Source organism: Zonotrichia albicollis, chromosome 1 (genome assembly GCF_047830755.1).
Source record: "Zonotrichia albicollis isolate bZonAlb1 chromosome 1, bZonAlb1.hap1, whole genome shotgun sequence".
In the NCBI taxonomy this organism is placed as follows: domain Eukaryota; kingdom Metazoa; phylum Chordata; class Aves; order Passeriformes; family Passerellidae; genus Zonotrichia; species Zonotrichia albicollis.
The window spans coordinates 60,997,577-61,024,550 of NC_133819.1; the positions used below are offsets into that span (position 1 = coordinate 60,997,577).

Consider the following 26,974-nt stretch of genomic DNA (forward strand, 5'->3'; position numbering starts at 1 on the left):
CAGGTCATGTGAATCATGATGGTTTCTGAGCCTCCACTAATTAGAGAAATACATGAGACTTCAGTTGCATGAATTACTGAGTCACATAAAAACCTCAAAAGATGTTTTTTTATACTTGCTCCACACAAAGAGAAGGCTATCCAATAATAAGAGTAAATAATAATTAATGCTTGTAAGCATCCAAATAGAAGTTTTGAAAATTGGATGAGCATCTATTCTAAGAATGCTCTGCAGGTCTTAAACATCTTAGTTTCTGACATTTGGGACATCCCTCTTTCATAATAATTGTAAAAAATAATAATCAATATACTTTCAACTTACCCATCACTAAAACCAATATCTCTATCATTTCTTATAGAGTTCCTTTCCATATTAGAAAAAATTAAGCTTATTCAGAAAAATATGAAAATAATTGCAGAAATAATGAAAATTATGCAAAAGACATTATATAGGCTTTTCCTAATAACAACTAGAGTTCATAAGGACCTCAGGCACACCTGACTTTCTACACAGTTGCAGCATCAAGTTTTTGGAACTATATATCAAAGAAATGTGTTTGCATGCATCTTAACTAAGGAAAAAATAATTCCAAAAATAAGGTTTCAGATTTCCTATAAAATACACACAATAAAGAAAAAAACAACAACAAAAAAGTGCTGACTGTGGTACAATTGTTCTTATTAACAAACACCAAGTGCCCAGAACAAAACCCTGATGTAGGCTGCATAGCAGCCTCCTTCCACAGCATCAGTATTTTAGTTGCCACCATTTTGGCTTGCTCACAGCCAGCAAGGCCTTGCAGGCAGAGCCTTCTGAAAATGGTGCAGTCCTAAGCCATGGGATGAGGTTCCAAGAACCCTCTGAGAGGCCGTGCCCTTTGCCCCTACCCTCATCTCCCAGCAGCTGCATTTTGCCAAGGGCATGATTAAATTCTGAATGGCAACAAAGCCATAAGGAGCAATGCAAAGGTAAAAGCAAACTCCCTCAGCTGATGAGCAGCAGTGGAGGCAGCAGCTGAGAGAAAACAGCCATCAGAGTCTGCTTCTTTGAGAGCTTACTGGGATACTCCAGTAAGCCAAATGTGCAGGGAATCTCCCTTTTGCACTGTCTCCTGCAGAATGACAACATTTAAAATTATTTCTTTATTTTACCATAAATCATTAATTTTAGCTTAGATTGTTCCAGGTAAAATACATGTAATTTCTGGTGAATAAGCTAAATAGCATGCTGTTGCTATTCCATAACTTGATCCTTTTTAAGAATTGTTCTGACTATTTTGTGAGGTTAATCTATTTTAATAGATTTATAGATTACTTTAGAAATGGTGTATTCCACCACTGATCCTTCCTTAAACATCAGTGTGAAATGACATTGAACTACCGAGACAAATTCTAACCTACATATGTTCTAAAAACACTAAGGTAACAAAACCCAAGCAACTTTTTCATGGGAGTCTCCAAAATGGGAAGAGAGATATCACAGAACATCAAGTAACATTCTTGATGAGAATCTCCAGAATTTAGGACTCCAAGTTAGACACGGTTTGTGGCTTGCCATCAACATTCTGGCATATATCAATTTTTATCCTTCTACAGCTTTGCAATAGGGAATAAATTTAACACTGTAGGAATTTTACAGCTGTGAATAAATTATATGGCTTTGCAAAATCGGTGCTAGAGTTTGGCATGAACTCTAAAGTACACAGTAAACTCAGGAGTATACCCAGAGTACAGTGAGAATTCTCTCCCATTACTGAAGGGCCATTCCCTCACTTGTTCTGTATATTGTTGTATACCAATGAGTTATTTAGAACTATGTAAACAAAAAGTGGCACCAGCTGAAAAAGGACAGTGATTCAACATCCATGTCCCAAGCAGCAGCACCCTAACACAGCATAGCCAAGCTCCTCAGCCTGGTCCTTGAGCAGCATTCAGGCTGAGTGCCTCAGGCAGCACACAGCAACACAGTGCGCCACACCACTTTCAAGCAGCCAGAAAAGACCTATCATGTGCCTAGGTATAGCAATTGCATGATATGTTTAGTTGTTGGTTCCAGAACAAATAAGAAATTAGGGCATAGGTTATTCTGTAACTTTAACTTGTGAATTGATAGCAGGCCACATCATGGAACAACTTCTCTAGCTTAGGGATACAACAGCGAAGTAGATAAGCAAGTGATGATCTAATTATTTTAAGATGCCAAAGAAAAGACATGAGGATCAGCTTTAAGGCTACAGGCATCACGTACATACAAACATATATATATCATGTATACACAAACCCAAAATTAGTGGATTTTGAAGCCTAAGAGTACTGTAAAAAACATTCAGCTAGGTTGGATGAGAAATGAAGTTGAAGACCTTAAACTGACCACTCTCAGCTCCTGCTTCTTTTGTGGCTCTTCTGCTTTCCCCCACCCCACCTCCTTTATCTCTCATGCCTCAGTTTTCCATTTGTAGTATTACCATTTTATTTCTTTAGAGGAGAACAATGTAAATAAGAAGAGAACAAAAATATATACACCATTACTCAAAAAGCATTGCTAATGGGGATAAAAAGTGCCCCACCAAGTCTCTGAAAAGAAGCAGCATGCTGTAAATAAGATTCATGAGTGTACAAAACACCCCGACTCAACAGACTGCATGAAGTGATTTTTATCCACATATACACTCAAGGAAGTCAATCAAGTCTTCCAGTCTTATTGTTTTCTTATTGTCTTAAAATCATGGTATAAAACTAGCATTCTTCCAGTTTTCTAAATATCAAAGAAAATTGGAAACCTCAGCTCCTTTATGTGGAATCATGCTTTTTCCATACTAGTCATCTAAGGATTGAAATTCCCACTTGACACTCTTGCTATTTCAGTTAATGGTGTTAAAGATAATTATAGTAGGTAGATGTTCTCTCTGTCTCAGAGTAAAGGACACACAAATTTTGTCTTCGGTTTGCTAAAACACTGCTGACTGCTTCCAACCATTAACATTCCTACATTCTAATTTTGGAACAACAAAGGTGCCTCCTCTGCCATTCAGCCCTTTCTTTCCAAACTTTCAAAGAAAAGTACTTTTTGTCTTCCTCCTTACCCAACACAGTTCCATCCCTCTTGCTGAGGGACACCAGGCTCTTCAAGGTGCTACTCTCCTTCCTTTGCTCAGAGATGAAAGCACATGGAGAGAAAAGCATCAACAACACCACATGATATGCATTTCCCTGTGGTCTGATCCCACAAATTGTCCCGTACACCAAGAAAAGGAGTCTCATACTTCATGGGAAGCTGGTAGTTAATCACTTCCTTGGACAGAAGCTCTGTGTCAGGGGACAAACTAAGCATGTCACTACATATTACCTGTAGGTGACAGCTTTCTCAGTTTTATCCAATACAAAGAGAAGTTTTTAGGAGGATTAACTACAGCAGACTATACTCCAATACAAAGTGCTGCATAAACATTTTTCTTATAAATCCCTAACATTTGCCATGAAGAGCCATGTAACAGTTTTCACTGTTCTACTCTAACCCTGACCCTTCAGACATACAGCCAGAGAAAGTCATTCTTCTCAGACAGACTATGAACATGAAATTTTCAATTTAGTAAAAAAAATACGCAAGTGAAATTACTGGGCTCTCGCTCAACAATGTAGCAGCAGGATAAAGTGAATGCCCTTATGAAGCCCAGAACAGAAATGCAAATAGGACTTAGAAATGTCAGCCTTTGGGGTAGAAGAGACAAGAATGGCTTACTAATGCCACTAACAAGATGGTGGACAACCAAATTTATTGCTGTTCAAAAAAATGTGTCAAGGCAGAAGAAGCATTTATTTTGAATATTGAAATAGCTATGCTGAAGTGGCATGAGTTTCTGGGACAACATGAATCTACCACATGAAGCCACTCCATTTCACTCCAAATACAGAATTGGAGGGAGGATATTCTTTTTTTTAGCAAATATTTTTCAAAAATCATCCTCATTAAAAATGGAGAATGAGCATAGATAAAAGCCTTTTAAACACAGAGAAGTAAATTTGGTCACAAAAAACCAGAAAGAGATGTTTGGGAGGAGAGAAAGAATGAGAGACTGAGAGAGAGTAGCAAGGTGATTTTGCCTCAGTTTACCAGAATAGCAAGGCCATTTTCAAATAACCAAGGGGAACATATACACACAAAAAGAAAAAAACCCAACCACCCTTTTGAGATTTTCGTATGTTAAAAAAACCAACTCAAAACAGTAAACAAGCAACAAAAGCAGGAACCACAAGAGTAGTTAGCTTTCAGGCTAGTTAAGAATTAGGGTAAAAACAATATTACTATTTTGATGAACACTGAATGGTTACTATGAAGTTTTACTTCTGATGTTAAAATTTAACAGCAGATGTAAAATTCCATAAAATAAGGGGGAAGAAAAAGTGTTTTGAATGCTGCTTTTAAGGATTAGCAACATTAAAACTATTTTTATACTAATCTGAAGCACACTAGGCAGATTACATGCTGTAGCTCCTTTAGAGAGGCTACTGGTTTCTCAGTAGTTCCATTTAAGATAATTTCTACTAATTTTGATGCATTACTGTGTACATTCTGGGTGTATATATATTGCAAACTTCAAGAAATTTTAACGTTTCAATCTTAGTACACAAAATACATTTCCATCTCCTGCCAAGGATACTGTGGTTTTTTAACTTCACCCCCAAAATCTGTTTCCATTGATGGAAACAAGTCACATTTGCAGAAGGGTAGCACCAACAGTCTTGTTTTCTATGAAGACTAAAGCTGCAAAGGCAACTCTGAATTAAGATAACAAAAAACTGTTCTGCACTTTAAAGAAGAATGAGAGCACTGCAAAATGCCAGACAAAATAAATAAATAACCTTAGTTTGTTAATTTCCCTCTTGGTTAATTAACACCTATAAATGACCTTTAGCATTGACAAGTCCAACTTCATCCAGAAAGCCAAGGTTTAAGAATATCTATCCAAATAGGATTGATTACTGATTACAGCATTGTGAGGAGCACAATTCAATCTGATTTTTTTTTTTTCCTTTAAAGACTGGAACTGCATTCCTGAGTAAGCTGATGTGACTGCCAATGAGGTAAAATGCAGACAGTCATTACACTATAATGTTGATGTTACTACTTCCACATTTATCTGAAGCGCAGAACATATATCATTTTAGACTGAAATTAAACCTTGCCAGAAATAATTTTTCTTTATATTGTTGGAATTAAAAACATATTGAATTGATCCATTAAGAAAATTCTACACTCTCTATCTTTGTGTTTTTCAGACTGTGTTTGCATCCTTAGGCAATGAAACAATTTTTACAATTGTAATAAAACAAGTAAGCGTTGACTTTAAGTTAAGAAAATTGTTGCTTGAATGACTAAATACTTCAGCAAACACAATAAATCCTTCTAAGTTTAACATACAGATAAATCCCATGCTTGAACAGGTACATAAATTTCACAATTTTTCATATCCAAGTTTTCCGAAACTTATTTCAGTTTTAGTCTTTTGCTGAGCATTTATAGAGCATGTCTGCATATTTAAATTTTAATATTGGTTCATTCAAAAAGCATCTAGTGTTAAGAAGGCAAATTAAAAATCTATCATTAGAAAAAACAAATTTATAATATGAAGTACAGCAGTAATATTATTCTCCAGCAAAAAATACAGCTGTAGCACCTATTTGTATTTCAATGAAGAGAGTACTGATAAAAGAGTCAGGCCCATGAATTTCTTGCTTATTTCTGGACATATGAGTTTCAGTTTGACAGTGTAATTTGGGAATCAATGATCTCAGTGTTTGCTTTCCCCCAGAGAAAGAAGACACCAGCATTACTGAACTATGCTCCCAACAAGAGTGTATCAACACATTGTACAGGAAAATCTCTAAAATGTTATTTTTATTTTCTTCAAAGAGCAGCAGAGAGAGACAATGTGCCATTTAAAACTGGTTTCGAACAGTATTTCAAACAATGCTTTCCTAAAGCAGAACAGGCTGCAGACTTATTTCCTCTCAAGTTTGCAACAATAGCAAAACTGATCAATTTAATTTTAATTTTGTTTCAGCAAGTTGTATGCTAACTTCTTTTTTAAATGTTCAAATCTTTAATCTCTTAAATGTAATACATCTTCTACTCTCAAAGATTATTTTAGACTCCCTCTGCCCTCCTTTTGGGTCCTAATGCTACATACCCTAGCTAATATGTAACCATTATTTTCAAGCCTGAGAAAACACAGGACGATCCCTGAATACACAGAGGAGGAATGAACTGAGTACTGTTTGTCTACCTTCCACATGGTTAGCTAGCACAAAATATCACCTACAGAAAACAAGTGTCTCATCATACAGAGGTATGCAAACCAATCTCATCCCATGGCAGAAGATGAAGAGAAAATAAGATGCAGACTGCAAATAAAGGTACAGTAAAACTACATCTTAAAAACGAGGACAAACTATTTTTTACAATGCAGTACTCCATTTTATCACTTACTCAGCTGTGAGAGTTCTAAGAGTTTTCCTGTTTTCAGTTCCCAAATTCATCCTTACTGGCCATGTTAACTGTTGGTTACGTCTTTAAACATGGTTGTTCAGTTCACAGAGACAAAATCTCCACGCCAATATTATTGTTGAAATAGTCACATACAAAAAATTTAACATTTACTAAAAGCCTAATACATCCCCAGAATGTGTTGAATTTAGGTAATGCATGCTACACTGATGCATACTTCCCTATCAGTTTGCTACATTAAATAATTTCATTTTAAACACATGCGCAAATCATTTATTAGGGAGAAGTAGTTCAGAATTCTTGAGAGAAAGATTCTATTACTAAAGGGCTCATCTTTGTATCAGGTAGAAGAGAAAATAACCATACACCACAAAGATTCTGGTTCCATTTTACTCTATTATTTTAAAAAGCATGTTACAAAGATTAAAATAATAAAAGGCCATCTTAATCCTCATAATGGTATATATCACCTGTTTCTGTCAATTAGACATTTAAAAGCATCTCTTTATTAGAAACACAAATCAATACACTCAGGGGACTGCAATAACTGCTTCAAGCAATTTGTATTATCATTTCACTCTTGATGTTCCTACTCAGAGCAACTTATTATGAATGGCGTGAAAATGGTAACCTGTCACTGATGATTTTTTTTCTAAACCTCTTGCAATAATTTTTTTCTTTCTTAATATAATTATCTTCTTACTAAACACAGGGCTGTAAGGTACAGCCCACAGCTGAAGTTCTATTTCTTTCAAATTGAGAGTGCTCCCCAACTTACATTAGAAACATTACTGATTAAGTGAAGAGCTATTTGCTTTGTTTAGACCTCAGAGAATCTTGTACAGAGGGAAGCACTGAAACCTCTGGTATCTTCTTGACAGAAAAATCTCTTGAAAATGTTTTAATTGCTTGCAAAAATCCCTGAAAGAGTCCTCTGGGTAGTGACTGGAACATCTTGTTCTACCACCACTGGTAGCCTGAATAAACTTTAGTATTCTGTTATAAACTTAAAACACTCCTTAAAACTAATGTCTACCTTTAGCCAAATACTGTACAGTAAAATAATCTGGGAGAAGTGAAAATTAATATTTAGCTGTGAGACAGTATTACAAAGGTCTGAAGAGGAACACTGATACTTCAAAGGCAAATGCCCACATTACCACCTGTAACACTCCTAGCTAAAGGAAAAATAATTTTACTTTCAGGAGACTGTGGCAGACTGTACCAAAATTCAAGGCAGCAGAACACATGAAACATACCACAGCAAAAGCTTTTAGATGTTTGGGTTTAGGTACATCTCTTTTTAAGTTTTCTGAGAACAGAATCTGGTAATTCCAGAGTAAGACTAACTTACCTTATTTTTTGGATTGGATGTGTTCATTACACTTCGTGTTTCCTTTCCTGTGTAAATAACAACACCAATTACAGTTCCTGAAAAACAAACAAAACCCCAGAGGTGTCAGGTAAATGAGAGAAGATGTTCCCAAATTAAAACTTGCATTAATTTAGTTCCTTAAATAAATCAATTGCCTGAAAAGCCCCAACATTTCAGCATAACACTGTGAGTGCTGATTTTCAGAACGTAAAACAAAGAATTATATTAACTTCCGCAATAAACATCTGTAAAGATGAAAACATATTTTCCTTCTTTTTTATGGAAACAATACTTCCAATGGAGCTGGTTAGAAACTTGTATTTGAACTTAAAATTTCCTCCAGCTGTTTTCAGAAGTTAGGACAGCATAAATAACTGCAGAGTGAATAAAAAATGAGTAAAGTGGTGCTGAACACATCACACATCAATTGCCTGCTACCTCTGCCATCTATAATGAAGTAAAATCTGGTTCAGCCAATTAATTACTTTGATAGTGTGTTATACAGAAATATTATCTTCATTAGCTTATAAACATTTTAATTTTTTAATTATTTTTAGCCAATTTTTGCAGCATGGTATAGGAAAATCTGGTTTCAGCGTCACTAATAAATTTTTATATTAAAAAAATTAATTCTATTACTAATATGTTATATAACACTTTCTAGCATAAAAAACTCCCCTTATTTCTATTACTTCATCAGGTAACGTGAAATGGTTTTATGGCAGTACAACCAATAACGTGATTTTTTTGGGGGTCACTATGATATGAAGAAATAATAAACATAACTATTCAAAAACTGCATACTCAGAAAACCTTTTAAAAAAGTAGAAGTATTACATATTTGTATGACGTTAACCTAATTTGTCTTTGACAATTAGAACTCCATATAAGATCTGCTATCACTACTCTTGTAGTGTAACGGGTTGTAAAAAATTGAAGAAACTCCCAAAGACAAAAATAATGATAGTGAGATATGTTTGCATTAAAGATGTCTGCATTTACTCAAAAATAAGAATGTATCCTGGTTTAACCCCAGGCAAGTAAGTTTTATGCAGCTGTTCACTCACTTCCTCCCCAGAGCACCAACGACAAGGATGGTGAGGAGGATAAGGAAAAAAAAATTGAAAAGAAAACAAACCAACAAAACTAAAAAAATCTCATCACAACTCACGGATCGAGATAAGAATGGTTTAATGATTGAAACGAAGTAAACATAACAACAATAGTAGTAATACCTGTGATAAAATTAGAAATATTGAAATAAAGAGGAAAAACCCCCAAAAACAAAAACTAAAACTAACCAACCAAACACCAAACCCCACCCCCCCAAAAAGAAAACAAAGACCCAAGTGAAACAAGTGATGCATAGTACCATTGCTCATGCCCACTGATCAATGCCCAGGCCACCCTAGAATTCCTCCAATAGTCACTAATCCATTATTTCTAAGCCCATTCTACTGTCTCCAAGCAATGGCCACATATCCCTTTGGGGCACTTTATTTTGGAGTGATGCTGAGCTGACCTGTGTCCAATAGTCAGAACATATTGGACAATATGCTGTAGGGAATCTCCTCCTGCACACTCTAGCAACCTCTGCCTTCACAGGTATCTAGTTCAGTAGAAGCTGGGAGGACTCCACATTCCAGATGGCTTATTTCTACAAAGCTTTGCCTGGCTGCTGCAGCTCAGAAAAACAAACTGTCCTACTTGTCTCATATTTTGTTCCTTGAAAAGTTGGTTTCAAAGGTGAAAGTCAGATAAATTCCATCTTGATGACTGAACTTAGAGCAGAATTTGGTAGATTTGACTAGGCTGCTGCTTATAACTAGTCATTGATCTTAGATTTTAAACTTTCTGCCATCAGCACAGTATCAGTGATAACTAAGTGCTCCTTAAATCTGAAGCACATTGGTGCAGGGAACTTTATTTGTAGTTTCATTGCTGTCCCACAGTGGTTGCAGCAGGTACGGTTCTGGTATCCAATAACGAATTGAATTCAACCTGGGATTTCTGGAAGCACAGCTGTACCACAGGCCTCAGCTTACTGAAAGCACCGACTCCTGTATTATTGCGTAAGGGGCCTCTGCAAACTGGCTCTCCTACACTGGGCAATCCCTGATAGCTGTGGGTGGAGTGCTTAATGCTGGGGAGAGAAGTTAGCACTAGAACAAATGTGGGCCTAGAAAAAAAAGAGAAGCAGACTTGTGATAGCCAGGCATACTCTGAATCCCATGTGTGATGACACCAATTTTGCTATCTCCCAAGCATACATCTTCACTGTATGAACCATAGAAAAACTAGGGTGTGCTCAAATTAATTAAAGTCATAGGTAGGAGTTGGCAGAAAATACTGCTTTTGACAGCTGTGCATTTATATAAATTGTTCTGATTTTATCTAAAGTGACTTCACAAGACTGACATCTGCCAAAATGATGATGCAATTTCATTAATACAAATCTTCTCTTAATAGGTATCTCAGCAGGTTTCTCAGAAAGCTGCATTATCTTGTTCAGCATTTGAACCACACTAATCATTACCACAAGTGGAGAACAAAAAGCTAAAGTCCATACTGTAGTGGACCTTCTGAGGCTTTTTAAAATTTAACTGCTAACTGTCCTCTCTCCCTTTCTGAAATGAAATCTACTGAAGTTTTCAATAAGCACAAAAACCACAGTCATTGATGCCACAAGCACAAGGAATCTGAAAGATAAGTAATTTAATTGAAGAAAACTTAGTGGTTTAAGTTACTTGCTTATATTTAGAAGTGTTTCTCCAGTGACAGTAGTTTTGCAAGTTTTCACTAACCAAAATTTCCTTTCCTTTAGGCACTGTTATTAATTCCACAGTGATAATACAGATATTAAGAATGACAGAGACTCTGTGCCTTACTGTTACTTTTAAAAAACCTGCTAGAACACGACTTGTAAGTGGATAAGTCAGAATATTTTTTCCTATCTCACTTATTAAAGAATAACTAAAGGACGACTGCAGGCTTTGGACTTGAGAAAAAGGCTTTTGATTTCCATCCCTGCCAGAGGCTTCCAGTGTGATCCAGGCACATTAATCTTTGTCTTTTTTAGGGTTAGGATAAGCATCATACAGATGATCACCAGATATCTATCAGAGCTTTACAGCAAAGGGCAAAAAGCCCTGCAAATTTGGTATCAGTAGGAATCTCCATTTAGATATCTAAACTATCAGTTTTGAAACTGGGTATATATTTGGTGCAGTAAAATGGTTTTCCCTTCCCCCTCCCATTTAGGTTATTATTCTTTTAAGGGGTAAAGAGACAAACTAAATCCAGGGTAAGTAAATGCCTTCCAAATGTACAAATTTGAGTAACCTCACTTTTCTGAACATTATATTTTGATATAAAAAATGACAAGGAATAGTTTATTCTTGAGTTGTTTGGAATTACACAATTCTGTTGAATCAATTTTTTGGTTCCCAAAATTCATGAAGAAAACAAAAAAGTCTTAAATTATAGCAAATACTTTTCTTGTCACTTTTACTGTTCTAGCAATAGGTGCTTTTTTTTTCTCTGTAGAATCCATTATTGTAGTATTCTGATATTCTCATGAGCTTTGGTAATCTGCGTTCAAGATGCAGTTGATAAGATTTCTTGAAACCGTTATACACTTAAATTTACTGTTACTGATCTGTGAAATAATTGATTTGTGGTCTCTCTCTTCTAGAATTGTCATGGCATCAGCAACTAGAGCTCAAATTTTCTGAGGTATTCCCCACATAATTCCCCAAACACTTTTGCCAGCCTAACCTTGACCCTCTGTATCACCTTGACAAATAGCAATGGCATCTATCCTGGAGATAGTGGGCTATCCTACCTGATGCAATGTGGTTTTTCTAATATGTCAAAGAGTACTATCAGGAAATTCAGCATCTATTAATCGCTGGAGGAGAGCCCCTAACCCAAAAACTGTCCTGTATGTCCTATACAAAACCATTTTAAAAATTAAATAAGGCTTTGTGTCTGCAACTCAGGTACATATTCCTTTCCTGGATGTCAGTGATGTAGCTCTCTCTGCTCCTGAGACTGACACCATCAGTCAGTAATATGTCAAGATAATAGTGCTAGGTTGACCCAGAACACTTTGTAGCAACTTACAAGGGGTTGGAAAGGGCCTAACAGGGTCCAAATGAGTCACACATTTGCTTGGCTTAGTAACAGATGCTGTCCAGGCTGCTTAGAGAGCACTGGAGGGAGCAGCCTTTCAAGCCAGACAGTATTAAAGACTGTCATACTGAAGAGTCTTAGGACAAATGAAGAGATACACAGGAAACATCGCAGGGCAGAACTCTACCCTCCACTGTCTGGACTCAGGCCTCAAATCCACTTTCTTGAACCAAAGTGGAATAGTAATAGAATTATTAGGTTTGCATACAGATGTCATAGACTTTTGCAGTGAAAAATGTGTGTAACAGAACTGTGAACCTAGACAATGACAACACTGAAATCAGATATAAGTGTGGGTGAAGGAGCTGTCTACAGAGTAGAAAAATGGCACACTTTCAAATACTACAAGCTGTTTATTCTTCTGTTTTAATGAAATCTTAGTGTCACTTATGTATAGAAGCTGTGCACAAGCATATTCTTCCACTAGATTTTTCAGATATAATTAAAGGCTGTGACTGATTATACCAGGGGAGAGAATGCAGAGGCACCTGCAAACTTGTGTAGGCAGAGTTCACCTTTGATATCCTTCCATGGCAGGTTTAAGCAAGTCAGCTTATGTATGTTTATAGTGCAGTCAGACAGTGACCAGCATTTTTATTAAGATTTTCAGTTGTCACAAATCTTTGAAATTCAATTATTAAATCTACTCTTAAAAAAAAAAACCCAGACAAATTTAATTAGCTCAGCATCAAGTGTTCTTAGTTTTGTACACTCAACTTGGAAGTGAAGTGGAAACAACTGAATGATGCATCAGTTATCAACCAGATCTAGAGCATCTTAATTTTAACAATTTGCTAGATGCTTTACCTTATGGTCTTCCTCATGACTATATGCACAGTGCACCTCTAAGATCTTGTAAATGTCTTATCTAATAAGCAACAGACTGAAGGAAATAATTTCCTAGTTTTTGCTGAAGGGCTAATCCTATCAAATGCTAAAATTACATCCACACAGTTCCTGAGTAATGCTTAAGATCTGGATTTTTGGCCTATAGGACAATGAGTACTTACATGAGAGAAGCACATTACCATGGTATCAAATTGCAGCTAATACATGAAATTAGGTAAGTGAAATGAATGATATGCCAGAGGTTAGATATAATTAATGTCACAAAATCAGTTACTGAAGGAAATTATTTTTGTCTGGTACCTAAATTCAAGGTAACTTCTGTATGCACACCACAGCACAATTTTTAATTTCATGATCACATTATTTTTCCCTTCAGAAGGCATTGCAGTCTTGAAGAGCCATTCAATATTCTTTACCTTGTATTGTTCAGTGAGTTTGCCCTTAGTCTGCCTTAAAGTCTTATTCCACTATTAAAACTATGTCCCAACAAGAGAATTATCTTTTCCTATGTTTTTCCACTGTCATAATTAATAATGAGCTAAAGTCCTTCATAAATAATTAAACTTTCACAAGACCTCTCAGAAATAAAAAACTCAAACTTATGCTAAGGTATAAATTTTAGGGAGAACTGTTTCCATTAATATAGGCGCCAAATTTAGATAGCAGATCAAGAGCAATCAGTCAATAGCTACACTTCTAAACAAAATCATCTACCATGGAAATGAAAACATAAACAGCTTTCAATTAAAATTCAAATATACTGACTCAGAATTAAAGAGTTTGCAAATGCATAGTCTTTGTTTTTAGTTTTCTTCCACACATAGATTTGAGGAAAAGGAAACTCAAACCAAGTTTATACAGTATTGAAATTTATAATTCATGAGAAGCATCTTTTTATCCGAAGTTAAAAACCTGAGGACAGCTTTAGGCATCATCCATTTGACCACAGTTTTAGAGTGGTAATTTTCCAGCAATAATTTTCCAGAGCAATCAAACCAAACAACACTAAGAATCAAAGATCATGACTGTCTTTTCAACACTTGTGAAGGGAGTGCTCAGTCACTGACTTCTTTTCTACCTCGTCAGAATTCAACTCTTCCCCACATCCTTCCAGTAGGCCCCTCACTGATGTGAACTCTTCATAGTAGGGACTAACTTTACAATTTAGCTAGAAATTTCTTTGGTTCCTTCCCATTTCTTGGCTGTTTCCAATTGTTCCAAATCGCCATCTTAAATCCTAGCTCTCTTCAGAAATCATGCTCTCTCAATTTCTTATTCTCTGTTGTCATGCAGAAGAATAATCACTGCCCTTCTGACTTTTCTTACATAGAGCAAAAATGAAAAAAAAAAATTTCTGCTCTAAAAACCAAGAAGTTACAATGGCTTAAAGTCTGAATAGAGCATCTATGCTCTATGGTATTAATGTGTACTTATTTATAATATCTAGGACATACATGAAACAGTAATAATATTTAGATCCCAATATTTTAAAATTACCTAACTTCAAAACTTATCTACTATTTCTGATTAAGACTTCGCCTAATAGAAGATACTAATCACAGAGTATACATAGAAGAAAAGCTCCTAAAAAATACAAAACTACCCTTGTTTTTCAGCACGGAAAAGCATCCACTATGATTGAACACAGCGCCTTACAACTTATTTAATTAAATTAAAAAGGACAGTGATGTCAGTGGGTTACAAGGGACTGTAATACTGAAAGACCAAAATGGAAGTTAAGAAACCCCTAAAGCTATTAAGGAGGATTAAAAATGTATGAAAATATTTAGAGCAGCATGATAAACCAATGGGAAGGCGGAAAAGCAACAGTTTAATAGCCTGGAAGATAAAAGTATTTTACAATGTGAAATATTAATGACTTTTGAAAAATAAGGATGCATTTCCTTGGAAGTATTTAGATACATTAGCAGCTTTGTATTGCAGCACTTACCCGAAGCAACAACAGTGCTTGCCCATAATGTATTTTCTATGCTTAGGCTTTCATGAACTGCAGGATCACTGTCTTCCTGTTAAAAATAAGAACAGCTAATAAGTGAATCGCCATTACAAGAAGTTAAGTACCATGTTATACCATCTGAATAACTGACGGGATGTATGAAATACTGACAGGATGCATGCATCTTTGTATCAATCACTGCATAATAGCTTTCATTGCACATACACAGATACAAAACACTGTCTAAAAAGAGAAATAAGGTTTGAAGTTCATATTACTTCTACCCAATCATTCTAAAAGAACTAGTCAAAAGTATTTTAAAAGTAACATATTCTTTTCTTCAGATGTATCAAACTGCAGAACACTACGTTACAACATGCAGTTACGGTGAGTTATGAACACTAACTCCCAAAAATTTACACCCTGTTCTGTATTTAAATCATGTATAATTCTTACAGTAAGCTATGGTGATCATCATTTTGCACCTCATCAACATCATATAAACTTCAGGGAAAAATATTGCAACTTTTAAAATGAAACGCAGGCTTGTATTATCTTACCACATGCTTACAAAATATATACTCCTTGGGAAAATACTTCCAATAGAAAACTGCTTCCCTGATTACTTTAAACATCCCCTTTTTTTCCTCCCCTTTCTCCTCCCAAGCAATAATGATCTGAAGATTGTAAACAGACAATCTCTCATAATCAATTTGGAGCATGTACAGATTTGTTGCTCATTAGCAGCTGTGAAATGTGCTGTTTACAACTTTAGGAGGTAGGATAATCAAGTGTATTTGATCAAATTACAGATTGTAGCTAAACATTTTGCAAGAAAGGGGAGATGACTTATTTATCAAAGTATGCAATATACATATTGTCAATAATCAAAACCTATGCCCATTTTTCATCTCTATTTTGAAACAATTACCTAGCACAGGAAGAGCTGCACAAGAATTTCTGTTTCTAAAAAAAGAAAAATCTCCAATTAAACACATAACTTATTGTGCATAGATCAAGAGATCCCAATATAGCAAGGAAACTATAGTTCTTACTCTCCTAAGCGAAGAAAAATTGTTGTTTAAAAGGCATGGAGAACCATTCTGTCAAAAACAGAGGGGAAGAGAGGGAGGATATGGAATTAGCCCTAAGAAGAAAACCACCAATTTTGAATCAAGACTTGTATTCTGACAATCTTGGGATTAGCACAGTTGGTTAGGGCAGGGTGCTAATTATGCCAAGTTTATGGTTTCAATCCCCATTATGAGTCACTCACTAAGATTTGGACTTGATGATCGTTGTGGGTCCCTTACAATTCAGAATATTCTGTGAAAAATCATTAATGCTCTATAAGATTAGGCTTAAATTAAGAAAGAAGGAGAATTATTTGATTCTCACCTCAGGAATTAATACTGCAAGAATTATTTGTTATACTCCTACATCTTAATGCTTAGATACCTGGTTTGATTTACAGTTGTTCTCAAATTATTTGGCTTCTGTGATTATTTCTTGTGTTTATTCCAAACAGAAAGCAAAAAGAACTGGATAATGTTCAAACAGAGAAATAAGAAAGGTCAACATGTCTACCACACTAGATACGACTAAATAAACCTGGCTTCTAATGGAGAATATGACAGACATCTATGAAACAAGCACCTAAAAAGGGACGATAGATACTGCTTATTTTTACAAAAGAAGAAAGAAGTCATAAATAAAGTCAACAAAATTGAAAAACAGGCTATCATTCTTAAATATGTACTTAGTCTGCGTAACTTCCTCCAATTTCAATATTAAAAGGTTACACACATTCAAGGGTGAACTGGGTGAGTTTAGAGAAGGAAAATTCATTGCAAGTTACTTACAGAAAACAGCTCTAACTCAGGAAATTTCCCACATCTTGTGTTAAGAAAAAGGTGGCTCTTTTGAGGAGGAACTACTGTGTCCTTACTCTAGCTGTATTCTGCTTTCCAGCACTCTGCTTCTGACTGTTGTCAAGAACAGGATACTAAGCTAGGTAAATCCTTTGTTTTCCCTTATTTTTCAGTTAGCAGATTGTAAGACTGAGTTGTGAAACTCTTCCATATTACAAGAAGAAATCAAAAGCCCTGCAATTATTGTAGAGAGCTGACAACAGGGTTAGGAAAAAGTCACTTGTTCAATGTCTAACACTGCTACAAGATTTAGTGAAATACCTTGTTTTAGGTGATTCAAAATAGGAAAACATCAAATGAGCTCTCTCTCTTTCCACTCATGCTCGTCCACAGAAGAGTCTGCCAATCCCTTATCTTCTGCTTATTTCATTATGATACTTTCATGTCATTATGCCCTCACCTAAAATTTTCAGCTTTCTTCAGTTCATTCCATTTCCAAAATATCACACCTTCCATGCCCAATCAGATGATGACTTACCCTTATTTTTCTTTTGTTCTAAGTTACTCAAATGAAAAATATAAGGTGCATTTAAGGGTTTAGCTCTTTCACACTATTTTTATTTGTACTTCTAGAGAGAGAGCAGGGATAGATGAAGCAGGGAAGGACAAGAACTGCAATTCCTGAGTGAGACCACACCTGTGTTAGAGATATTTCTGCAAATTTTCTGACACTAACAGAACAATGTATGTTTTGGGTTAAATGAAATCCATCACTCTCTCTCACAGCAGAAATTTGACATACAAGGGCTTCTTTGTCCAGCTGACAAAGTTTCCACTTAAGGTCTGCTGGGTTGAATTTCATTTGGCAGCTGTATGTTTCTTGGTCTTTGGGTTCTGAATTAAGTTCATTACCAGAATAGTGGAATTCAGTATTATATTCAAGCTTCATATTCAGGCTCAGTTTTTTAATCTGTGAGCAGCATTGATCATAGAGGTTTAAATTGTCTATAGTTTCTTTGCAGAAATTAGTCTGCAGCTCATGCATGTGCAGTGAGAAAGGAAAGATGATCAGTGAAATAAAAATTGAATACAACCCATTTTCAGTCCTTTCATTAATAATTTCATGAAGTCCTTTCATGAATTCACAATACAGCTGACCAAAGATCATGACAAATTTCAAGGAGTCATTAAAAAATTTCAAAGCTCTCATTTTTTAGAAATTTTTGTAAATAACAAGCGAGGTCTTTGAGATGAAATCCCCAATCCTTGAGTAAACCAGTGTACCACTTCTATTTGACCTTTTCTATCTCAGTTCCTGCATGACAGGATACAGTACAACAACCCCCATCAATTTTGTAGGAAAGTGGAATACACATTAATTTACTTGAATCACTGAAAGAGATTCCTTCTCCAATCCAACCCCACAGTTAATTTTTCTGGCTATGTTCCTTTTACTGGTATGTGTTTTGGACAGGGTCAGATTAGGTTCCATACACATTAGCTCCCTAGTCAAGTTGTCTGTATAGTTGTTACTGCTGGCATAAAGGAAGGGGAATCACAAGGATTTCCAAAACATAATGCCATTCTCTTCAGTGGCAACATAAAAGCAAGCCAGATTGAAGTGAACACAACCATTGCTTTAAAACAGGTAATTCTTTACCAAACATGAATGAAAAAAGTGACTTAATGTTCTCTCTACTAAAATGCAAGGCATATCCAAGAAAAAATCTGTATAATTAGCATCAGGCCAGAGATTCTACTCGTAAATTAATAAAGCTACATGCACCAGGTTTTACATCAGTTTAGGTGTATTTTAAGCATCAAACAAGATGCAATATTGTTAAAAATTATATATATTATACAATATAGTTCTGTACCATATGAAAGAAAAAGATTATTGAAGTAGTTGAACCAAACTCAATGGCTTTTGCCTTCTAAGATTGCTATTAGAATCTAAAAATATTAAGATATAGTTCCAAAGTAAATAAAGAGACTATGGGGACAGAACTGAGCTGCAATATAGAAGAAATAAAAGGAAAATATTCTCAAGAGAATAGTGAAAGAAACCCCCAAATTTAAACAAAAAATAGCTAAAGTTAAAAGCAAGAGACTCTCCATGATCCTATACAGAAGTAAGCAAAGGTTAAATAATACTGGCTATGCCAATACACACTGATGTAATGCTCTAGAATACTCTTTAGGCTCTAACTGGTAAACGTTGGGTTAAGAAATATGGTACCGTTTATTGTCTTTTTACAGATTTTCAGCATTGATAAAATTGCTCCCTCATTTATCAAGCCTACAGAGGAGCATCAGAGAGAAGAGCAACTCTAGTAGTTATATCTGTTTACATCCTTGTTCTGTACACCACTATTTAAAAATAAGCTCAGCAAAGACATGGATGATGCCCTTAGAACAAATAAAACTATCTCATAAATTTCCACAAAACACTAATTTAGCTTATCTATTGTTTTTTGATAGGCTGTCTAGTAAATGTGAAAGGAGGAGAGGAATTAATTTATGCCATTATTCAAGGGCCAGACATGATCATGCAAGGACACACACTCACTTTCATGCACTGACTGCATATCCAAAATCTGTGGTGAACAATGGAAAACCACACCAAAATTTATGGAGAACAATGGAAAACAACTTCATGTGAAGCTAGCAAATATCACTAGAGTAAAGCAAAGCTATTATGTCTCCTGACATGATTATGCAGGTGTTCTGCAAAATATATCTTCTGTCAGCTCATAGGGTTTTTGTGGATACATTTGTACTTAGACCTTGCTTGCTCATAGAAACTCCAGCACTGTGCTCCCAAGTTTCTGGTTTGTTTTATGGACACATACTTTTTGAAATTATCTAAGTTTGTCTTTTACATTGTTAGTACTCTGTCTCCATAATGGGGGGAAAAAGAAAAAGAAAAATCAATGTGCTATTACCCTGTCAACCTACCCTTGCAAGAATTCTTTGAACATCAATGCTTAAGTAGAAAAAATGTACGCATTAGCATCACTAAGCACACCAATTTTTTTTCCTTTAACATAAAATAGAAATTAGATGCAAGAACTGATTTATTGTAAGAAGCAAGGGCTCACAGCAAAAGCAGAAAGATAAATCAGTAAACAAGTGTCCTAAAACAGCATTTCACAATGCAGAAGATCCACCACTAACAAAAACCAACCTTTGAAAAATCTCTAGTGTGATTCACTATGAACCAAATTTGAGGGCAATGCCCTCACATGCTTTAAACTGAACACACAAGTTCAGTTTAAACTATCCTTGCTACTGAAGCACCCAAAAAAACCATATATGCAATCCTGAAACCATAAAATGCACCACAGGTATTTACACCCACTGGGATATTTGAATCATACAGTGTTATGACGTATACAAACAGAACCCACAACACAAATTACTGTGATGATTTCCCAATGTCTCAATTACTTATACCAGAGTTGTTAAAAAGATTCCAAAGAGTTCAATATGTAGGAAATTACACACTTAGCCACTGAGAAGAATAATATGAATTTACAGCTGTTAATAGAAATTTCATTTGGACAATTGGTCAATACAAGGTTTAAGTAAACACTGTTGCTTACTGCTTTAGAAGGTGTGAACAAATGACATTTACTTTGTAGGCAGCATGGACTATGGAACCCAGTATAAATTGGTCTTTGAGAGACAGCAATTGCAATATCTCATTCATCAGTGTATTTACACTTGTGAACTGGAATTCCAATTACAAAACAAAATCTATTACCAATTTGAGTCACGGGGAAAAAACCCTTCTCTTTACCTCCACAGCAGTTAATTCTCTCAAATTATTCTAGAAACAAACCATCAAGAGGAATGAGTCTAACACCACTGAGTTTGGCTGAAACAAACAGAATAATCACTATATCTGATAACATACTGCTACAAAACTGTAAATCTATGAAAATAAAAAAAATAATTACTACCTATTAGGACACTGCTTTATAAGGTCAAATTTAGCAGGCCACCTTTTAAAAACAACAGAAACAAGACATAGATATTATTGCATTGTTATTTTCATAATTAGTTTTGAATATAATTATCTGTGGAAAAGAGAATAAATACAAAGCCCCCATAAGTAGCTTTTAGCTTTTTTTACATTTTGAGAAAACTGAACTTTAGAAGTACAGCAGAAATGCTGTTAAACAAGGCACACTTTTATTGCACATAAACTAGCATATACATTGTCTCAGGCTACTGCTATTATTCAACTTGTCAGTTTTTGGCATATATGAACAATACATCAGATGCCTGGAAACAATATACTGTTCACAAAGAGTTTCACATAAAAAGATCAAAGTGATGTCAATCAACAAATATTCAACTCTCCAATTCAGATTTTTTCAGATAATCTTTATGCATTCATTTTCTGCCATACATGTTTAATGGGATATTTTTTATATGAAGTATTGCCATGGCAGGAACATAGGAAAAAATACTGCTGTAAAGTCAAGGAAAGATCTGGTACCAAGCTGACACTACATGTAGGACTAAGGTATTAAAGAGGAAAGTAAAAAATTTATCTACATGGACTACTTACCCGTGTGAAAGTACCCTCAAAACTGTGGATATCCAGCTGTGGCTTCTGAGCATAAACATAAGCATTGATTGAAAAGAGATCCTGTAAAACAGAATAATGTATTTGCTATTACTTAAATATAATAATTTATTTTGAAGACCTGGTAAAGATTCCAGTTTATGACCCTCACCAACCCACCCCAAACTAAGCTCACACAACTTTTACCCAACTAAGAAACATGGGGGTTTTTTCCAGTACATCTTGCTATAAAGGAATCACTTTCAAGTTGATATCCTTAATGTGTTTATAGTTCAAAAACTAAACTGTTTTACATTTATGAGTTAGATATTTTATCTAATTTCTTTTAACATCCCCATTTTAATTAATAATAGTGTAATCTTACAATATTTTCCAGATATTTGTCCTCAAAATAAAGTGGGAGAGGGAGGACAGTTGATTTATTTGTTGGTTGGGTTTTTTAATGAAACAGGAAAAAAAATACTTTTCCAGCAAAGACAAAGCCAACTGAGTACAAAAGGCAACAATGAAATGGATTTGAGTTCTCTTGAATGCTCCAGCACTCCAGTGAAAACCCCACAAGAAAACCCTACCAGCTTCAGGAAAGCCTGACTACATCAACAGGATTACTCAAATCTTTAAACTCAGGGATACATCAAAACTAGTCTGATAAAATTTGGTCTAATATATTGTGGTACCACTACTCATGACAGCAAACAATCCACAAATGTTCCTACCCTAAAACTAGGAAGAATAGGAAACACCTAAGATAGTACAGTAACAGCCTATATAAACTGATGGCAGTATACTATAAACAAAAGAAAAAAAACCCTAATAAATCTGATGATTGTTAGATCTTAAGAGTTGTCCCTAGAGGCCCAGGGAAGTTCACCTTAAAATTCTGAAACAATTATTTCATCAAATAATTGCTCTAAAACATGCACCTTCCACAGCAAATATACTACAGACTAAAACTGTGATAGAAAGGAATTTTTCAATCACAAAAGCAAATTTTTGGTGCTTTTTAGGTGATAAGAACCAACAGCAGCAAAGGGATTTCAAAAGGAGTTGACCATTTATGCATGAATACACAACAGTCCAATTTCGACTCTGGAGAGGAGCAGATGCTTGATACCAACTCCCAGTCAATCTAAGAATTGCAATCTCTGATCAAATGGAAGATCGTACACCTTCCCACTCTATGTAGCACCTAATTATTTGGGTTAGCTCCATCCCTTACTACCAGATGAATCTTGCAAAAGGCTAATCAAACACCATCTCTGGGGACTAAATTACATGGGTACAATACCCTGTTCATGTTAGCTAGGTTGTGCTGCCTTCCAAAGGAGAATTTATTTTACAGCCTCTTTTGAGGACATATAAACCACACCTTGGCACAAACGCTACTTTTAAAAGTAGGCCATTATTTTTTTCCCCAAAATTTTCAATGTAAGAATGTTTCACAATTTGAACAGTAAAAAAAATTAACTAAAATTGCAATTGTCTATCTGTGTTAATGTCTTAAAACCCAACATATTTATATCCTTTATTATCTCTGATACAATGGCTAGACTGATGAATATCACTATATTTCTGCTTTTCATTATCAAAAGGAATGCTTTCTTAAAATCCAGTGTAAATTTATGAAATATGTTTGACTTTATTTTAAAAATGTGTAGCTCTATGAATAATAAATTGTATTTATATTCTGCAGACAAGAAATCTCTCACAGCTTCCAAAAAACTTTATATTTCATATGCTTTTCAAAACATGAATGAAATCTGAACACTGAATCTCACAACTTACCTTTATCTTAAACTACTAGACATTTATTGAAGTCTATCACACAAAGTTCATTCATTGCACCCTTGTTCTTCCTACCTACTTTCAACAAGTTCACGAGAAATAATTCATATGAAACTAATACACATGTGGTGTCCTATATCTTCATCATTCACTTCTCTCCAATCTGTTATCACCTACAATTTAGCTAATCTAAGCTATTATGTGCTTTATTATGCAAAGAAAAATAAAGAGTCTCTCAGTAGTGGATAACAGAAGAAAACTAATACCACACACATGCTCATATACACAATAAAAACTGCTAGTGAAATGCGTCAACTTCTCTCTTTTCAAAGAACGCCTTAGTGGGAAGCAAAATTAAAATAAAAGAAAGTAGAAATATGCACCTTTTTAAAGGGAATTGGCATTTGTACAGTAATATATTTTCCTTGGTTCTAATCTATTTTTTTCTACTGTGATCTTCTCCTTTGTTTCATCTCAAATGTAAAAGATTCAGTCTACCTATCTACATTCCTTTGGTGTCTTTTTATGTTTTAGTTCCCCTTTTCTATTTCTCATTTAACACCTAAATTTGTGTTTTCCATTTTTTTCTTTTTTGAATTTTAACTGTGAAACAAACTTACTTACCTTTGTGAAAAACTGAGATCTGCACATTATTGGCATTACTCTAAAATGCTACAAGCTAGAACCGGCATAGTGTTCCAGAAGGGCATGGGGTTTTTTTTGCAAATTAAAAAAACCTATGTTCTGAGTGAAATGTTTCTGCTACTCATGAATTAAATTGGCATTTAATTCATGAGTAGCAGAAAGACATAAAAGCATATTACTTGAGCTCAGTAGATTTCTGAAGTATTTTTTTCATTATTAGGGTAAAGAAAAGAGTTAAAGATTCTTATTTGCTGTAGCCAAGTGTTCTGTAGTCTAACTGGACACCATTCTCAGGCCAATAAAATATGGTAGTTTTATAATACGAGGTAAAAAAAACCCAAAAACTTGAAGAATGATACAGTTACAGAAGACAAATTTCCTATGGACTCCCTTCAGCAACCAGGAAAGGTTACTGTAATATAAAGATATTTTTTCACCAACTGCTGCTTTTCCAGTATGAAAGCTCTGCATTTCTCCTCTCAATGTCTTGAAAGAAATGGTGAGGGTGATTTCAACAAGGAAACATCATGATTTGTAAGCAACACTATATGTAAATATAATTTCCGCTCACTAGGCAACAAAAAATTACCCTGTTCAGTTATGTCATTGCTTTCCCTTATACAAAAGTAAGGGGAAAGGAAATTACCTTAAACAAAGGATGTGATTCTATTATTTTTAGAAAAGGCAACTACTTTTTATTAATGATTTAACTAATGGGGGATTTGTGAAACTCAGCTTCAGTAAAGACTTTTATTTTCATACTAATACATTGAACTGCTGATTCACTGAAGCCAAATAATTTTACTGATACCTTCAATAGAAACAGTATTCTATACCTAAAATTACATCACTTTAAGGATGAAATAAGGTCAAATGATCTCATTTATTTTCTTACTCAAGACAAAAAACCGCATTTGGGTGGGGATTGTAACAGTTCTAGATTTAAAAAACTATATGAAAGACTTGAATCTCAAGTAAAAAATATTCTTATATGAGTAGATGAGTTTTTCTTAAAAATTTATATGCATTTAATTATCTCATACTTAAAAATAATAATTGTGAAGAATGCATTTCATTCTTCTACACCACAAGTCAGAAAATGACTTTGTGATGGTATAATAATGAAAATGCTCTGTTTTGCATTTCACAATTTAAAAATTGCCACGGTTATCAATAACATAGAAAAATCTCCTTTATTAGGTCAAGGGCAACATTTGTTCACCTTACTTAAAGATCATTAAAATACATTCTTAATCATAACATGTAGTTCATTGCAAATAAAATTGCCTTTGGTTCAATAAAACTAATTAAATGTAAATGGTATTGTTTACTGCCGTATGGATCTTCTGATATAAATCAGCAAGTCACCATTTATTGAAAATTACAGTGACCTCACTGCTGTTAATAAATACAGCTGATCACACAAGTTAGAGAAGAATGCCTCAGAACTTGTGTATTGCCAGAACTGTCCCACCTATAACTATGAAACTGCAAGAAACCTAATCCAGGTGTTACCATATTTGCTGCTCAGCCATCATTAAGGGACTTGCTGAAATTTTAATTCTCTGATCACATTAAGTGCTTTAGAAAGACAACAAAATCTGTACCGATCATCTTGGTGGTATCATCTGTTCTTTAAGAAAAGCTCTGAAGGTCTGCAGGTTTGTTTGTTCTGGGTGCCACAGTGGGTAGGATTACAGTGCTGCTCTGGTGACACGGCTGACAGCTCATGCCAACACAAGATACTCACTCTCCTACCTGAAAGGAGGTTGTAGCGAGGCGGGGGTCGGATTCTTCTCCCAGGTAACAAGTGACAGGAGCAGAGGAAATGGCCCCAAGTTGCTCCAGGGGAGGTTTAGATTAGATCTTAGATAAAACTTCTTCTCAGAAAGGGTGTCAGGCATCAGAACATGTTGTCCAGGGAAGTGGTGGAATCACCATCCCTGGAAGTGTTCAAAAGGCATGTGGATGCGGCACTAGGGTATACACTTTAGTGGTGCACACAGTGGAGCTGTTCACTGGATTCAACAGTCTTAGAGGTCTTGTCCAACCTTAATGACTATGTTTTTACAACTAAAGAAATCAAAATTTGTGATAAATATGGAGAGTTTATTCTATCCAACACTACAGCTAATTATTCATAGTCTACTTTATGTTCAACTTGCATAAATTGTATTTTTTAATTATTAAAAACATATTTCAATACAGAAGCATGAACTGTAAGTCTCAGATTTGAAGTACATCACAAAGATGTGGAGAAGCCATGTAGTGAGAGTCCTATGTATTGGATAAGTGGGTCCCAGCTATTCTAAATGAGCTGCAGATGCGAAGTCCCTCCTAAGTTGGACTTAGTTGGCAGCAGCTGTGGCTTGTGAAAGTAGCTGGGATAAAAGGGGGGGGGGGGGGGAAAGGGTAGGCTAAGAGCCCTTGAGGAGTTTTTGTGAAGCCATGAGGAACTGTGCTGCAGACAAGAGCTACATGGTAGAAAACCAGCTAGAAGGTATGGACTTTAGAAATATAATAACAATAGTATGGGACTCTAGAAATATGAAATACAACAAGATAACAACAACTGGTGACCCCGGAGTGATAGAGCTAGGACTGTGAGAAAGGTGGCCAAGAGCTGCAGAAGAACGTAGCTATTGAATGAAGGAGCTGTGGCAGACAGGAGCTGCGAGAAATATGGCCTTTGAGCAAGAAGTTGTGTGTTGTATGAGGCCTTTGGGTCTCGGGATAAAACGTGTATTGTAAGGAAATGCGTGTATTGTACTTGAATATCTATGTTGTATTTGAATATATCTGTTAGTAATAGAAAAAGGGGGAATTGTAGTAAGGGTCCTATGTATTAGATAAGTGGGTCCTAGCTATTCTAAATGAGCTACTGGTGTGAAGTCCTTAGTTGGGCAGCAGCTGTGGCTTGTAAAGATAACTGGCATAAAAGGGGTGGGCTGAGAGCCCTGGAGGAGCTCCGGTGAAGCCACGAGGAACTGTTCTGCAGACAGGAGCCCCTGTGAAGTAGAGCTGCATGGTAGAAAACCAGCTAGAAGGTATGGACTTTGGAAATATAATAACAACAGTATGGGACTCTAGAAATATGATAATAACAATAAGAATGCAACAAAGCCACTGTGGCAGTGATGTGTGATGCGTCTCTGGAAGCCACTGTGGGCAGAGGCAGGCTGGAATAATGTGATCCA

The 26,974-nt window shown here is 35.4% G+C and overlaps 1 protein-coding gene across 4 annotated transcripts in view; it reads right to left on the minus strand.

Moving 5' to 3' along the window:
- The window catches only part of ATP9B (ATPase phospholipid transporting 9B (putative)), a 157,268-nt gene that overhangs the window by 64,638 nt on the left and 65,656 nt on the right, over positions 1-26,974 (minus strand). For all 4 annotated transcript variants that reach the window (XM_074542469.1, XM_074542464.1, XM_074542478.1 and 1 more), the window contains exons 9-11: positions 21,330-21,410; positions 14,874-14,949; positions 7,859-7,935 (exon numbers count right to left, since the gene is read on the minus strand). In XM_074542469.1, coding sequence (XP_074398570.1) covers positions 7,859-7,935; positions 14,874-14,949; positions 21,330-21,410 — 234 coding nt within the window. The remainder of the gene's footprint in view (positions 1-7,858; positions 7,936-14,873; positions 14,950-21,329; positions 21,411-26,974) is intronic.